Source organism: Impatiens glandulifera, chromosome 7 (assembly GCF_907164915.1).
Source record: "Impatiens glandulifera chromosome 7, dImpGla2.1, whole genome shotgun sequence".
Lineage (NCBI taxonomy): Eukaryota > Viridiplantae > Streptophyta > Magnoliopsida > Ericales > Balsaminaceae > Impatiens > Impatiens glandulifera.
This window is the reverse complement of record NC_061868.1, coordinates 43,950,041-43,967,634: the sequence shown is the minus strand read 5'-3', so window position 1 is coordinate 43,967,634 and position 17,594 is coordinate 43,950,041. Positions and strand designations below refer to the sequence as shown.

The 17,594-nt window shown below is 26.5% G+C and overlaps 3 protein-coding genes across 3 annotated transcripts; all 3 read left to right on the top strand.

Annotated features, from left to right (window-relative positions):
* The first annotated feature begins 1,256 nt into the window (after positions 1-1,256).
* LOC124946148 (protein BPS1, chloroplastic-like) lies at positions 1,257-3,437 on the top strand. The gene is made up of 2 exons (XM_047486717.1): positions 1,257-1,372; positions 2,177-3,437. The coding sequence occupies exon 2, from the start codon at positions 2,190-2,192 to the stop codon at positions 3,270-3,272; it is 1,083 nt and encodes a 360-aa protein (XP_047342673.1). The 5' UTR covers positions 1,257-1,372; positions 2,177-2,189; the 3' UTR covers positions 3,273-3,437.
* A 3,001-nt stretch (positions 3,438-6,438) lies between these two features.
* On the top strand, positions 6,439-7,234 carry LOC124944623. The gene is made up of 3 exons (XM_047484923.1): positions 6,439-6,707; positions 6,858-6,916; positions 7,045-7,234. The coding sequence occupies exons 1-3, from the start codon at positions 6,474-6,476 to the stop codon at positions 7,169-7,171; spliced, it is 420 nt and encodes a 139-aa protein (XP_047340879.1). The 5' UTR covers positions 6,439-6,473; the 3' UTR covers positions 7,172-7,234.
* A 3,484-nt stretch (positions 7,235-10,718) lies between these two features.
* Positions 10,719-12,539, top strand: LOC124910016 (protein DETOXIFICATION 34). The gene is made up of 6 exons (XM_047450641.1): positions 10,719-11,000; positions 11,066-11,278; positions 11,362-11,831; positions 11,897-12,135; positions 12,214-12,332; positions 12,409-12,539. Exons 1-6 carry the CDS (start codon positions 10,719-10,721, stop codon positions 12,505-12,507), a joined length of 1,422 nt encoding a protein of 473 aa, XP_047306597.1. The 3' UTR covers positions 12,508-12,539.
* Positions 12,540-17,594: the final 5,055 nt, after the last annotated feature.

Here is a 17,594-nt window from a genome sequence, read left to right as displayed (position 1 = left end):
CAAAATACATGGTTTTATTTATTTATTTTAATATAAAGTTGGTTTGAACTATTTTATTTTATGTAAATAAATAGCCCAATATTAAAGTAGAGTATATTCCAAATTTTAAAAAGAAAATATATTTACTCCTGATTATACATACAAAAATTATGCTACAAACTTAAAACATTTTTCTTGAATGTTGCTTGCTGCCCAGTTAGTCTAAAATTCTAAATAAATAAATAAATAAATAATTTAGTCCAAAAATAATTTCACTGACCATGTCTAGAGTGGGTTTAACGTAAATTGACTATTATAGAAATGGATGAAACCGTGTTTAATTGGTAAACAAATTTTGGTGTTCAATATTTGACAATGTCAAATTATTTTTCTACCCAACCAACCAATCACGTTAGTTTAAGACTAAGATTGAAATTCATTTTATATTTATTTATTTATTGACCTATTCATGAAAAAAACAATCGCATGGAGAGGTTGAAAATTCTTTTTTTTTTATATAATATTTATTTTAATATAATATATTGAAAATTCATATTATTATAAAAATAATAATTTAAACTTTTATAATATAAATATTATATACTAAAACAAATTATTATAAAATAGAATAGACCAAAACAAGAGACTTGTCTTCTCTTTGAAAAAAAAAACTTAGAGCTGGTTTGATTTTTAGGTTATTTAAAAATAATATTGGATTATGAATTTAAAATATTATTTGATAAAAAATGGAGTATTTAGCTTAAATCATTAATTGTTTATTAATATTTAAAATTAATTTAATATTTTATTTGATAAATTTAAATAATTAAAAAATATTTAATTTAATAATAAAAAAATTATAATCAATTACCGAAGATCAAACTAACTCTAATAAGTAATGACCACTCCACAATCAGTATTATTACTTTGTTGAAATATGTCTATCTATATTAAAAAAGAAAAAAAATCATTTCAGCACGTTAAGAAAAAAAAAAGATTTATGAAAATAAAAAAAATAAAAGATTGAAAAAAACAAAACTTAATATTTAAAAATTCGACAATTTCTATTAATTTTTAATAGAAATAAGATCCCGATTCTTTTTTTTTTTTTTTTTTACATATACCACTAGTCATAGTATGCAAATATTTTAAATTAGAATTCCAAAAGAAACAGCCGTTTTAAATAAATTAAGAATATAAAAAAATATTTTTTTATTAAAATATTAGAAATTATATTATTTAATATTTTCGGTGGACGTCGTGTTAGATTGGTTAAAGGGTCACAATCCTTTACCTATCCTTGTTTTCTGGCCGTCTCCGACGACTTTCGAAGGCAAAAGTAACTTCTGCGAATATTCGCTAAGGCGATTTCGTCTCTCTTTCGTCTTCTTCGGTATGCAAATCTCTTCTTCTATTTATTTTCTTCACTGCATATGTTTCAACTTGTGATGTCAATTGTTTTAATCCTCTAAATCAGAGGCATCTCCGCTTAACACCATTCATTCTCATTCAATCTATTAGATCTACTGCCAATCTGTTGTTATTTTACTCCTCTTAAACGGAGGAATCTCCGTTTACCATTTATCTTCATCGATTTCCATCCAATCTGTTAGATCTACCGCGGATCTGTTGTTTAATCGGTATATTTCTCTCGTATTGTTTTTCATTCTGTAGATCTAGTTATATTTATCGATCGATTTGAAAATGGAGTCAACTAGGATGATTTATCGCGTATTTATGATCTCGTTTTTATTACTCTTTGATTATATGAATTATCTAGGAGTTCATTCTGTAGATCTAGCTTGATCTCTTCTGATTACATAAGATGTTGAAAAAGGCGTCAACTAGGATGATTTATCGCTTATTTATGATCTCTTTTTTATTACTCTTTGACTATGTGAATGAAGGCAGGCATCAGATTTAACCTAAGGTTCTTGATTTTGCTGTGTTTGCAGTTTTTATTACTCTTTGATTATATGAATTCCTTCATTCTGTAGATCTAGCTTGATCTCTTCTGATTACATAGGATGTTGAAAAAGGCGTCAACTAGGATTTTTCGCTTATTTACGATCTCGTTATTATTACTCTTTGATTATATGAGTTCCGGTTTAGAATCATCTATGAGTTCATTATCAACCTTAGAATGAAGACAGGCATCAGATTTAATCTAAGGTTCTTGATTTTGCTTTGTTTGCAGTTTATAATTAAGAATGAGTAAACCACAGGAACCGCAAAGGCATCATCATCTATTTCAATTTGGTAATCCATTCAAGATGATGTTACCAAAGGGATCTAACATGTCTCCAAAACTTCTTACCATGACAAACAACTTCGGCATCACTTTAGCCGATAGGCTCAAGAACCTTAAGCCGAAAGACATGGATGATTTACTCAGTTTACCATGGATGAGACTTGCAGTCAATTCCTTGTGTGAGACTCATACTGATATAAAAACCTTTATCAATAAACTCGAACTCCCTGTTTGTGATTGGGATGAGAAATGGATCAATATATACTTCAACAGCACTGTTAAGATACTGGATATCTGTATTGCTTTCAGTTCCGAGCTCTCGCATTTAACCCAAGGTCATCTCCTTCTTCAGTTTCTCTTGCACAAATTGGAAACCGAAACCAAACCCACAATACAATCATCAAAAGTTCAGGAATCTCTTGATTACTTTAGACAACACATGAGTTCTAAGAACCAAAAACTTGCTGACTGTTTCAATATCTTAGATACTCTGACTCAAGATATGATATTGCCTAAATCTAAACTGAAGAATTCATCCAAAGAGAAAGCCTTGATGCATGCTTTATATGGAGTTCAGGTTCACACACTATTTGTCTGTAACATATTAGCTGCTGGTTTTGCCGGTTCTTCAGAGAAGATAATTGATTTACATGTCCCAGAAACATTTTTGTGGGCCGATGCTTTTGTAGATGTTCAGAATTGTATAAACGGGGAGATTAGAAGAATGTTGAAAACTAACATGAGATCGGGTTTGGTCAAAGAGGTTGAAGCAATTGATAATTGTCTGAAGAAGTTGGAGCCTTTGTTACAGGATGGGGATGATTTGTCTGAGATTGATCTCGAGAAATCAAGTATCGATCTTGGTCAGAAAAGAGAGAAGCTTTCACAAGGATTGGATCTTATGATTAAAGGTGTGGATGGGTTCTTCAGAATTATTTTGACAGGTCGAGATGCTTTACTGTCTAACCTTAGAGCGGATTTTGTTTCGGAATCTTATAAAATCGATAGGTATAGCGTCGTAAAATTTCAAGTTGTAAGGTGATAATAACATGCTTTAATTGAGTTGAATGAACTCCATATGCTTAAATCTACTACTATATTAATGCAAGAATTATTGTATAATGTAAGTATATATATATATATATGTATTAGTGTGTGGGGGAATGTTTGATTTAAATGAATGCTAAAGAGTTGCCTTGTAATCTTCCAAATCCCTAGCTCTTGTTTTATTTTTCTAGCTGTTATACCGATCCCTTAAACCTCCATATCAAAGGGTTCCTCTTCAAGTTCATTCCCAAGTTTGCAAATTCGACCAATTTCATATCCGATCGGAATCCAACTTATGATCGGTCTTTTAAGTCCCCTTAGAATCGAACTTATGATCGGTCTTTTAAGTCCGCTAGGGCTAGCGGACTGCCTTAATTGACTTAGATTAATAATTTTAAAGAAAAATGGGTTAATATTGAATTATTACTTTAGTGAATTCCTTAATTGACTTAGATTAATAATTTTAAAGAAAAATTGGTTAATATTGAATTATTACTTTAGTGAATTTAATATTTCAATTCCTTATAATTTAGGTCTACTTATTTATATCCTCATTATACAACTATTCATAAAATTGAACAATGGAGATCTTAATTTTGATTGATCTGTAGAAAATATAATGTATTTTTTTTTTTTGTTGGTTTATAATACCAATTTCAATATTGAACATTAGTTGTAAATGACTTATTTAGGCCATCTCCAACCTCTGGTAAATGTAAACGCAAATTCTGCTCCAACCGACAAGCAAACGCAAATTCTGCTCCAACGGTTGGCAAACGCAAACGCAAACGCAAATTCTGCTCCGGCTCCAACCGGTTGGCAAACGCAAACGCAAATTCTGCTCCGGCTCCAACCGGTTGGCAAACGTAATCCCATAATGAGATTTCACAAAAAAAAAAATATATATATATATATATATGTATATATATATATATATATATGCAGTATCATTATTCATTTTTGGCCATTTTTCAAAAATGGCCATTAAACTTTTTTTTTATAATAACTTTTAATTTAAATGTATAATTAAATTATTAAATTTATTATACTTGAAATTTTATTTAATTAATTTTATATTTTTACGTTATATTTGATAACTTAAATTTTATAAATTATAAATGAATTTTAAGTGTTTTTTTATTAATAATATTTATTTTAATATAATATGTTTGTTTATTTAAATGTATTATTGAATTATTTTGTTGTTTATGAATTATTGATATATAATTTATTTTATTTTACTATTATTAAATGAATGAGAAAAGATTGGAGTTAAATATGTAAAGTTGATAAATATATAGATAACATTAATAAGGTTAAAAAGTTAGTGTAAAAAGAAATATTCTAAGAATATTCTTTTGGGTTTGAAAATGATTTTGGGGTTGGAGATGAATTACTGTTTAATATAACGTTTACTATATTTTGAGTTTGAGAATGAGTTTATGAGTTGGAGATAGTCTTAAACTACAACATTTTCATATTTATCGGCATCTCAATTCAATTGCATTTCAACTGCTTCCATAGTAAATTCAACGCAATCCATTTTACTCAACTATGCAATATTTTAACTGTCCATACAATATATTTTTTTTCTTAACATTGATTACTATTTCCATTATGACTTCTATCACTCATTTTACAAAAATAATATTTTGCCACTTTTTCCTATCATTTATCACTATTTTCTGTTACTTTACCTTTTTTTTTTTATTTGTCCATCACTTATTTTCAAAAAAAAAATTGTACTTTCTTATTGATTGAGAAAAATGAATTAATTGAAGAGATAAGGGAAACAAATGTTTACTACAACTTTAAAATCCTATCATTTAAGAGATTTGGTTAAGACTCATTTGATTTGGAGTCATTTTCAAATAATTTATAATTCTTTTCGAAAAAATAAAAATAATATTTGGTGATAATTTGATTAAATGATCAAATAAACCACATCAAACAAGCCGTTTAGTATATAAGAGATTGTTTGATTCGTGGGTTGTTTTAGAAAGAATAAATCAGAATTATCAATTGAACATCCAGTGGGTTATCAATATCTTAATTTTTTTTTTTTTGACAAAATATAACTCTTAAAATAATCTTTTGAAGGATACAAATAATTTTATATTTTCTGGAAATTATAAATTTATTTTGAACCCTCAACAAAATATTTAAATATAAATTATTATTTGATTTAAATATAATTAAATATCTAAATCCTCAAAAATAAATGCAAATATGATGTAACACAAATCAAAAAATGTTATGACCTTCACCATAAGATATTTACTATATGTTATGATTTATTTATTTATTTTTAATTCTTTGTCTTCTTTCTTAATGAAGCTTACATCTTTGATCTTTTCTCATATATATATATATATATATATATATATATATATATATATATATATATATATATATATATATATATATATATATATTTTATTTTAATATTTTAACCAGGTTTATTTTTTAAAATGATTAAAGTATAACTTCACAATAATTAACTTTTTTATTTTCCAAAAAGACATGGTTGGTTAGATTTGAGTTATTTAAAATAAAAATAAAAAATATAATTTTATGCTCTTATCTATTAAATTAATTAATTTATTAATTAAAATATTAAAATATTATTTATTTTAAATTATTATTTTTTATTTTATCATTATATATTAATATACCTTTTAATTATTTTGATTGAAAAATTTCTACCTCATCAAAATTATCACTTTTTAAAATAATAAATTATTTAAATAATTTAATCCAAACAAGGCCTACAATAAAATTCCATTTTTTTCTTTTGTATTTTTGCAATGATATTTTTAAGACAAATGTTAGGCCTTAGTATTATTTAATAATAAAAAAATTAAAAATCTAAAAAATCAAATATTTTTTTTATATTTTAATTAATTAATTAATGAGAATTAAAAAATATATAATAATATGATTCAGTAAATAAAAAAAGGTAATAATAATATTATGTGAATCCACACATTATTATGGGGTTCCGTGAGATCTGCACACAATTAAGAAAAAGGTAAAAAAGAAAAAGAAAAAGATAAAATTACAGACATCAACACCAACTATATTTATATGGGCATTCTTCTTATATTATAATATTATAATATATATAGAGAGAGAAATATATATACATATAGAATATCGTCTTCTTCGCCCGACCAAAAGAGTGTGTTCTTTAGAAATGAGGATCAGGAAACTTGCAAAGCTTCGTGGGTTAACTCTGGGCAACAACAATGCCACTTTCTCACAGATGAATTCTCTCTCTTCTTCATCTTCTTGTTCTTCTCCAACTGCATTTCGTCTTCAATCTCACATCTGTCGCCTCAATCAATCTCCATGGGACGTTGTTCAATTCCCTTCCAAAGAAGAAGAAGAAAAAGAAGAAGAAGAATCCCCTCCCTCTCCATTATTACAGGTTTCTTCTTCTTCTTTTTAGGTTTTCATTTTTAGGGTTTCCCCAAATTCTACCCAGATTGATTGAGTTCATAAGAAATGTTTGTCTTAACATGCTCTAAAAATATAAAATACTAATTCATTTTAGAATGAAATAATTTATTGTTGATAGGTGGACGTTATAAGAAACGCTGTTTCTAACTTCATTTCATCTAGCGGAGCTGTTGACAGGTAAGTACAGACGGCGGCGGCTGAGGCTGCGGCGGTTTCTCTCTCTACAATTTTTAGGGTTTCCTTTACATTGTTTTGTTTTTTTATATATTTTTTTTTGTTGTTGTTTACATGTGTACTTATAATAGATTTGATGATGAGAAGAAAACTAGCAATGAATTGGATAAAGGAAATGAAACTCGCCGGTCGGAAAAGAAGAGGGGCCGGAAGCCAATAATGAAAGCTAGGTCACTTAAACCCTTATGTGATAACTGAAGTCAATCATTCTCTCTCTTCTATGTTGTTTATTTCGAGTTGGAGAGAGAGAGAGAGAGTTAGAATCTGGTTTTGATGATTTTGAAGATTAATGTAAAACATTGATGTTGTTTTTAAAAAAACAGTAAGTAAATATGAAGGCAATAACTTTGTTTCTGAGTGTGACAGACAGGTTTGATTTTTGGATCGATCTTTAAATGGAAAGGGCCTTTCTATGTTTTCCCCACAACATCATAAACTTAGTGACGTGGGGCCGACCTCAGTGGTCAATAAAATCTCAATTATGTTATTATTTAAGCTTAATTGTTTAATTTAAAAACACATTAATTTATTATTATTATTATAATAATGAAAGAGAAATGATTTCGATAACTAAAATAAATAATTTTTTTTAGACATAATTTTTTTTTCCTTTCTATTTCGCATATGTGACGTATCACGACTCATTATAGATATATTTCCAAACCGTTGTAAAAAAATAAAAATGACTGGCCGACTAGGTTTTAACGGATCCATGCAGTTTTGGCAAATCATTTTATAAACTACTTTACCTATTATTATCTTTTCTATTATACCCATTTTTGGTAAAGTATCTAGTTTTATTATACCCATATTTTTTTTGGTAAAGTATCTAGTTTTATTATACCTGTTTTTTTTTTTTTATTATTTAATTTTATAAATATAATATATATAACTAAAATTAAAAACATTAAATTAAATATTATACATTATAATAAAATACATAATATAAACCTTAATATAAAATATAAATATTAAAATAAAACAATTTTAATAAATTTTTTATTAATCTATTATATATATATATATATATATATATATATATATTTAGTAATGACCAATTTTTAAACCTTTTAATTGTAAAATTACAAATTTACAGGATAAAGAAATGAAATGATGGATTCATTCTCTATTTCTCTTTACCTCTAAATTTGAATTCATAATAAATATAAATAATTTGTTTGGAGAATTAAGTTCTATGTCTCATATCTTAATTTCTATATTCTGTTTTAGAGAATAAATAGTTGTAAGCGTAATTCTTGGATTGAGACCCAAAATACATTTACTATTTTATTCCAGTCCCATTTTACTTCGGAATTTTTTTATTACCATCCTCTTTCGTTCGGTTTCAAGAAATCTGCGCGGGGCACCGACGTTATACCATATTATTTATTTAATAAATTATATAAACGATTTTTTAATATTATATATATTGTAATATATGAAAATTTATATTATTATATAGAAATAAATTTAAAACTCTTATAAAATATTATACATTGAAATATTAATATATTACATAAATATTAATATTAAATATATTAAATAAAAATTAAAATAAAATATAAATAACAATTTACATCATCATCCTAGTATATACTTATGTTAAAACTAATTGTATAAAAAGTCAATAATTTATTCAAATAAAAAAAAAACTACATTTATATAACACCACAATTTTACAAATATTTTACTTTCTAAATCTTTTATTATATAATCATATATTGTATCATGTTTTTATTCCTTTGTGTTGTGTCTAGTTGTGTTATTGGAACTCAAAATTAAGTTAAACAAGATGCATATTGAATATATAAATTAGTGTTGTAATTGGGTTGAGTTGTGCCGACCCTACTTATTATATAGCTATACTTGAAATTAGGAAGTTATAAATAATAAAAGTTTAAATTCATTTTTTTATGTAATTTATTTTAATTTTAATTTAATATTTAATTTTAATAATTATATAATATATTTTAATTTAGTGTATATTAATATTGAAATTAAATTTATTTTATTTTATTTAAATGATTTATTTTAGCATATTTAATTTTAACTATATATATTATTTTTAAACAAAAATAATTTATAAATTTGAAAATAATGTGAATAGTTTAAGAATATGAATAAAAATAAGAATGAATGAAAATATTAAATATAAACTGAATTGCATCCCAGCAGTTTCACGGTAGTTGGCCAAGAATCTTAGATATATCCAATACGTACATAGATGAAGTAACACTGTATTGAATTCCAAATTATCTTCTCTAATAACTTTAAAAAAAAATAGAATTAGGCATGTAAGGGTGTTGTTAGGGTTAGAATCTATATTCAGTTCAGACAGAATAAAATTTTTATTTTGAATTTTTATAATAATAATAATTATTATAATGGGTGGGTTGTTTAGTTTGACTTTCAAATTGTGTTAGTGATTATATTATAAGTCTTTATTAATCTATTTTTTAAAATGATTGGATTTAGAGTTCTTTGTATATATGTTTAATAAAATATTATTACAAACGTTCTTTTCATATATATATATATAATAATAATTTTTAAATTTAAAGTGTTCGAATTATCGGGTCAAGAAGCGTGATTAATTTAGATATTTATGTGAGGCAAAATGAATAGTTGAGTTGTATTTTCGACCGTAAATTAATGAGTATGGGTATAAGTTATACCAAATGTTTTTTATTTAATAAAAAAGAAAAATACATATATTAAAATTTATTGAATGCATAAATAATTATTAAAAAAAAATAGTATATGAAAAGTGATTTATTTTTTTAACTCTTTTTATTTTATAATATATATAATTATTTAATATATATTACAATCTATTTAAATAATTATTTTTATTATTTGTCACCTCTTTAACTCTAGTTGTTTGACCGAAGTGAAAGTTACGTTAATGAGGTGAGAAGTCCGATTTAAATCGGTAGATAAATTTGGATAACTAATTTCAATGCTCATTATTTAATAACTAAAATGTGTATTTTCAGTAACTAATAACAAATTGTTAGATAAATACTTTCAAATCTGAAAAAAAAAATACAAATTGTTTGTTTGAGAAATTAAAGTTCTATGTCTATTATCTCAATCTCATATATTTGGTTTTAGAATAAAAAGTTGTAACTACAACGTCATTTATGTTGCTAGTGTAAAGACTTTATTTCTTATTTATTTTTCTAAGGTTCACCTGATTTGTCTCAATAATTCTATAAACAATAATAAATAGTATAACTAATGTTCTAATTATCTTATTAGTATTAAATATTAAAAAAATCTGATTTCTTACTGAAGTGCAGAGTTCTAAAAATGCCCTTATCTCTAATTTTATATATAAATTTATTTTAAAAAAAAAAGAAAAAAGAAAAAGAAATCAGTGGCACCGCACTTGCCCGGGAAACTAAACATTTCTCTACCTCTACTCTCTCCCTATGTCAGTTGTCTGTTATAGTTAGTTACAAACATCTGACGTGGCAGTCAATAAACCCAACTAACTCCGCAAACCTCATTACATTCCATAGAATAGTAGTACAGATCCAGATCCGTCATACAACAAAAACAAAAAATTAAATTAAAAAATAAATAAAAAATAAAAGAAAAAAAACAAAGAATCGACAAAATTGAGGAAATTAAAGAAAAACATGGGAAGGAAACAGGGGAAGAACCAGGATGTTCTGGTTCTCGTTCCGGTTCTTCCTCCGACGAAACTGAATTAAACTATAGGGTTCCTCTGTCTTTCGAGATGGAAACCGCTGCAACAGCCGACCTACACCATGCTCCAACCGGATTCGTCGGCTCCTCAGCCGATTACCCTCCCATTACAACCTTTCAAGATGCGAAAGCAGTTTGTCTTTTGGAATCGGTCAAGTTATGGACCATTGCCGGTCCAATTGCCTTCAATATCTTATGTAATTACGGGATTAATTCCACCACCAATATATTTGTCGGTCATATTGGCGACGTCGAGCTCTCTGCCGTCGCTATTTCCCTATCCGTTCTCGCTAGTTTCTCTTTCGGATTCATGGTCAGCTCCTCTCATCTCATCTCCCCTACTTTTTCTTTCTTCTTATTGTTATTATATTAATGCAGTTAGGCATGGGAAGTGCATTGGAGACTCTATGCGGGCAGGCGTTTGGTGCCGGTCAAGTGGAAATGCTCGGTGTCTACATGCAGAGATCTTGGATAATCCTGACTTCCGCTTGTTTCTTCATCATGCCATTATACATTTACGCAACTCCACTCCTCCGACTCCTCGGCCAACGTGACGATATCGCAGATCTCGCAGGAAAATTCTCAATTCAGGTTGCAACAACTTTTATGATTGAAAAAATGAATAGAACAGAGTCAAGACCTTATTTTGTTTTTTGGGTTACTTATGGTTACAGGTGATTCCTCAAATGTTCTCATTAGCAATCAATTTCCCCACTCAGAAATTCCTCCAAGCTCAAAGCAGAGTAGTTGCGTTGGCCTGGATTGGATTCGTAGCGCTTTTCGTGCACATCGGAATGTTGTACTTGTTCATCCATGTGTTAGGATGGGGGACCGGCGGTGCGGCCATGGCTTACAATCTCTCAGCATGGGCGATTGCGGTGGCTCAAGTGGTTTACATTGTCGGGTGGTGTAAAGAAGGATGGAAAGGACTATCATGGTCGGCATTCAACGATCTTTGGCCTTTTGTTAAACTATCCGTTGCTTCAGCAATTATGATTTGTTTAGAAATTTGGTATTTCATGAGTATTATCATCCTCACCGGCCATCTTGAAGACCCTGTTATCGCTGTCGGATCTCTTTCCATATGTATGAATGTTAATGGATGGGAGGGCATGTTGTTTATCGGAATCAATGCAGCTGTTAGGTACATAAACAAGAACAAGTCTCTGTTTTTTCTTATAACCAAATTGATCTTATTTAATATTACAGTGTTAGAGTTTCAAATGAGCTTGGATCAAAGCATCCAAGAGCTGCGAAATACTCAGTGGCGGTTACAGTAGTTGAATCCCTGATGATTGGATTGTCATGTATGGTAGTTATAATGGCGACCAAATCTAAATTCTCCATTATCTTCACCGACAGCAAGGTTATGCAGAAAGCCGTCGCTGATTTAGCTTACCTTCTTGGCATAACCATGGTTCTCAACAGCGTCCAACCCGTTATCTCGGGTAATCCAAACTTAAATTTGAGTGATTAGGTTGAGTTATATAGCCAAATTGATCCGTTTAACGATCTTGTTTGTGTAGGAGTTGCGGTCGGAGGAGGATGGCAGGCTTTGGTGGCTTACATAAACTTGTTCTGTTATTATGTAGTGGGTCTCCCTCTTGGCTTCTTCTTAGGTTACAAGACGAGTTTAGGCGTCCAGGTGTGTTTGTGAATCTTGATTCTTGATTTATGTTGGATAGAAACTAAAAATGAAGTTGTTTTTTGTATGAATGAAGGGGATTTGGATTGGAATGATATGTGGGACGATGTTACAGACAATAATATTAATTATCATCACATTGAAAACTAATTGGAATGATGAGGTATGTAAATAAAGTCATAATATTTTTTATATATTATATATTTTGATAAACTAATTGATTCTTGGAACTCAGGTTGAACAGGCGTCTGAGCGATTAAGGCGTTGGAGCGGGCAAGATGAAGGATATGGATTATTGTAATTAGATAGAATATTTAATAATAATAATTCATTTATTTTGTTATGTGAGGAATTAATTAGTTATATATATAGATGTAGCTAGCTTAGTTAATTAGGTTTAGGTAGATTAAGGTAAACCATTTTTGCATCAATAATTAATTAATGTTTTTTCTTCTTTTATTTCATTTTCTTAGTTTACTAGTAAATATGTTTGGATGAGATCAAATTCTAAGTATGAATCATACTCATTTTTTAAATTTAAAAAAATAAGTTTAAGTATATTTCTTTTGAAAGTTCTTATGATAAATGGTCAAAGATATACTGCCTAAGTAATTATATTTGAAACTATGCTTCATTAACTATTTTCATTTTTCATTTTATAAATTATTATTTTATTACATATTATAAATGGAGTAATAATACACATGACATCCTTAAAAATAATTACAAGAATTTTTCTATATATGTTTTTTAAATATTACTATTTAACACCAAATTGGTAACATTTATATTTTTTATCTACCCCAAATTAATTTTTTTTATAAGTTATTAGTTTATTATAAATGTTATAAATAATAACATGATATTTATTTTATTATTTTAAAAAAATCATTAATATAAATATTGAGTTAAATATTAAAAATTAAATTACAGAATAATGTAACAAAATAAAAATAACTTATAAAATTTAGGTATTAAATAATATTACATATTTATAATTAAAATTTTAATAATAAATTAAATGACATGAAATCTAATTACATTATATATATATAATAAAAAAACTATATATATATATATATTTTTACCATTTTATTATTCTATTTTTTAAAAAAATTAGTATAACATTAAATAAGTTATTACAAATAGTTTACAACTTTTTATATTATTTTGTAAAACTGATTTAAAAAACTATTTATTATTAAAGATAATATTACAAGAGTATTATGAATCTACCTATCTAATTTATTAATTTTAAATTTTTTTTTTAATTATTTTAAAATAAATAAAATTAAAATAATTAATTTTAAGTCCAAAACATAATCAAACAAATAATTGAATTAATTATTGTAATAATTAAATTCTAAATTAATTAAAGATAATAAGAAAAAAATAAAAATAAAAAATTTAAAATAAATTTTTTACCCATTTCATCTCAAATTAATTTAAAAAAAAATAAAATAAATAATTTAAGATAAATGTGTATCCATTTTATTCTAAATAAATTATTTATTAAAACCAAAAATATTATAAAAAAAATTTTACAAAATAAATGTCACATTTATTTTAAATATTTTTTATATTTTAAAAGATTTAAAAATAAATTCAAAAAGGTGAATAAATAAATAAATTTAAATAAACCGTTAAGATTTAAATAAAAAAACAAATTATAATTGGGTGTAGTTAAATTAATACTACTCTAACGCAGAACGCCCGAACAAAGAATGCCAACGGAGTGGCCCACGTTCGCCAAATACGCTAGAAACAACGCCGTTTCTTCATGGATCGTCGTCTTCATCGCGACGCCGGATAGATAATCATCCGCAACCATCTTTGATTTTTAAAAGATGGAATTTCATCATTTCTTGATCGTTTGACTTGATTCGAAAAGTGAAATGATCACCCTACTTCGGTGACCATTTCCCCTAAGCATAGGATCTCCATAATGGCTTACATCGACGATTACCGGAAGAACAACCAAAACAACATAATAGCTGTTTGACTCAATCCAACCCACTTGGTCGATCATCCAACATTGGGAGGATATAAATAGACTCCCTTGATGAATCCGAAGACAAAAGATCAATTCTCAAGCCCTCAATTCAAATTTTCAGAAAATCCTCCATTGAAGCTCCAAATTTCTAGATTTTTGAATTTTTTGTACAAGGCCTTAAAGCTCGAATTCAGGCATCCAAAAGCTTCCTTAAGGTCTAATGAGTGTTCTTCAATCCTTGGTATGCTTTTAATCACCCTTTAATTCAATCTTCTATTTTGAAATTGAAATTTTTATATTTAAGTTTTCATAATTTTGTATACTGCCTGGTTTGAATTTTTTGATTGGAAAACGATCTTAGGATCATTTGCAAGCTCTCCGTTGAAGTTAAAACCAATCAATTGATCTAAAATAAAAAAACCCAAATTTGAATTTAGAAAAATACAAATTGGGTTTTCTGTTCTTGAGCTACTCTTAAAAAACATCAGCCCAAAAAGTTTCTCAACGTGTTTCTAATTATGTTGGGAACCTATTTGAATCATATTTGATCTATCCCGATCATGTTCGATCAAAATTAAAATTTTAAATTTTTTTTTAAAATAAATGAAAATTTTATGTTCTTAATTTGGTCAAAATGAACAGTGTTCATGTTTTGGTATCAATCAATCATATGAAGTATAAGGAAGCTATTGACAAGCTCCTTACACTTTATTAAAGCTTAAAACTCAATAACCCGATTTTTGGTCTCAAAATTGTTTTGATGAAAACATACATTATCCAGGTTGAATTAAACCTTAATATGATGTTCATAATGTTCCTGTTAGTTTTGTGAAGCTACCTAGGCCCTTGTATCGAAGAATTCAAGTCTTAATCAAAATTATAAAATTTATAATTTTGATATTCTTGAGGACGGACAAGTTCGACAAGGACCGAGAGGTCCGATCGAGAAATTTCAGCTAAGACCGAGAGGTCCGAACGAGGAATTTCAGCTAGGACCAAGAGGTCCGACCGAGGATTTTGACATCCGACCATGAATTCGAACCTGGGACCGAGGAGTCTCGCATCCGACCGAGAACTCCCAAACCTGGGACCAATGAAGTTAGCTCCAAGCTAACCCATGACCGATGGTTTCCGCACCCGGCCGAGGGACTTTTGACCCAGGACCGATAAAAACGCACCCAATACCCAGGACAACGACCAGGGCCTATTTGGTTGCAATTTTCATTTTGAACTTCAAACCATTTTTTAAAAATCCTAAAAAATAGAAAATAATTTCAAAATATTTTTGGGATATTTCAAAAAAAAAACTTTAAAAAGGGCTCGTTTAGAATTTATGTTTAATCTCTAATGCCTATAAATAATGATATTCTTCAATTATTTTCCTCCATAGTCATCATCATCAGCAACATGTATCAATATTTAAATATTGTTATTACAATTTTTAAATACACAAAAACTTGTGCATGTCTAGGATCGAAATAATAATTTGTTAAAATAAAACGTTATACAACCAATTTTCAAAAGCTGAGATTTTATAAAGTAAATGACGTTTTTAAACGGGTACGGAGAATGAAGCCTAGTAGATATTTTCTGCCGGGACGGACCTAGAAATTACCGTTAGGATGGGTTTAATTTTTTTGTTGGCATTAACGAGGTATAAACATGAGTTTAGTTTTTTTTTTAGATTTATAAAAGAAAATAATAAAAAATAATGAGCCACGTCCCTTTTTTACCATAAAAAAATATTATTTTTTATTATAGTCTAAATTCACTCAGCCTAGAGAGAGTTATTCTTATCTATAAGGGAATATTAAAAAAATATATATTATGAAATTAAAATAAATTTAATAAAATAAAATTTTAATTAAATTTTTATATAATTAAATATAATAAAATAATTCAAATTCACAAGTAAATAATAATAAAATATTCTCCTATAATAATTAATTTTTATTAAAAGACTTTCTTATATATGTTTTTATTGATTCATATCATCCTTAAAACGGATTTATAGAAAAATATAAAATAATATTTAGAATTTAAAAAAAAAAAATGAATAATATGTAATCGAAAATAATCCTAAGATATAATTAAAAAAAAGTTCAAAAAGTAGGTATTATGTAAATAATAATAATATTATTATTTTTGATAAATTGGAATATACTACTTTAATATTAATTATTTAAATAAAATAATTATTTATTATAATATATGATTTGAATATAAAAAAATAAAAAAATTTAAAAGATTAAAATATCCATAAATTATAAAAATATTAAAATTACATGGGACATTTTAAAATTCTAAAACATAATTAAATCCAAATAATCATTCAAATCAAAAAATAATAATAATATTAATAATTACATCTAACCTCTTCTTTTTCTCTCTCACAAACAATGCTAAAAACTTCAAATTCCATCCTCAACATAATGCACATTCCTCTAAATTATATATATACATATTAAAAAAAATTTATGTATGACCAAGGGGTGAGCTTAAGCCACATCGGGCTCTTCGGACATCTTTGATTTTTCGAGTATCACTAAATTACGAACCAAACTCAACTTTAAATAAAAATATGTTTATGTTTGTACATGTACATATTTTTATTGTTTTAAAACAAAAAAATGAATGGATTACTCTGTTTCAAATAAATAATCTTTTAAATTAATTATTTTTAATTAATTTAAACAAATATTTCCAAAAACCAAATTTTAATTTGATTATTTTAAATTTAAAGATTGTAAATAGTTTCAAGCTATCATAATTTGTTTAAAATCTTTTAAAATAATATTTATTTTAAAAAGATTCATAATACATAAACCCAAGCTGAAAATTTTCGAATCTAGAATTTTTTCAAGATTTCTCATACATTGTTATTAGTTTAATCAATCATTTATTTTTTTTATAATGCAATTACTATTTAAAATAATAAACATAACCAATATTAATATATAGTGAAATTTTAATTAAAAGAAACCCATTACTAATAGAGTGAAAATAATTCTTTTTAGTAAATATTTATTAAATAAATAAAAATAATTTAAATATATATGCTTAAAATAAAAATGTACAAAAATATATATAGTTTGTAAATAATTTTTATAAATTATTTATAGAGTAAATAATATATATTTTTAATAATTAACTTTTTTTTAAAATTAATAAATAATTTTAAAATATTTATACTTGTGTAATTTGTGTTTAAAAAATTATAAATATTTGGTTGGTCAAATAGTTACCCTTTCAAAATAATAACGGTGAGA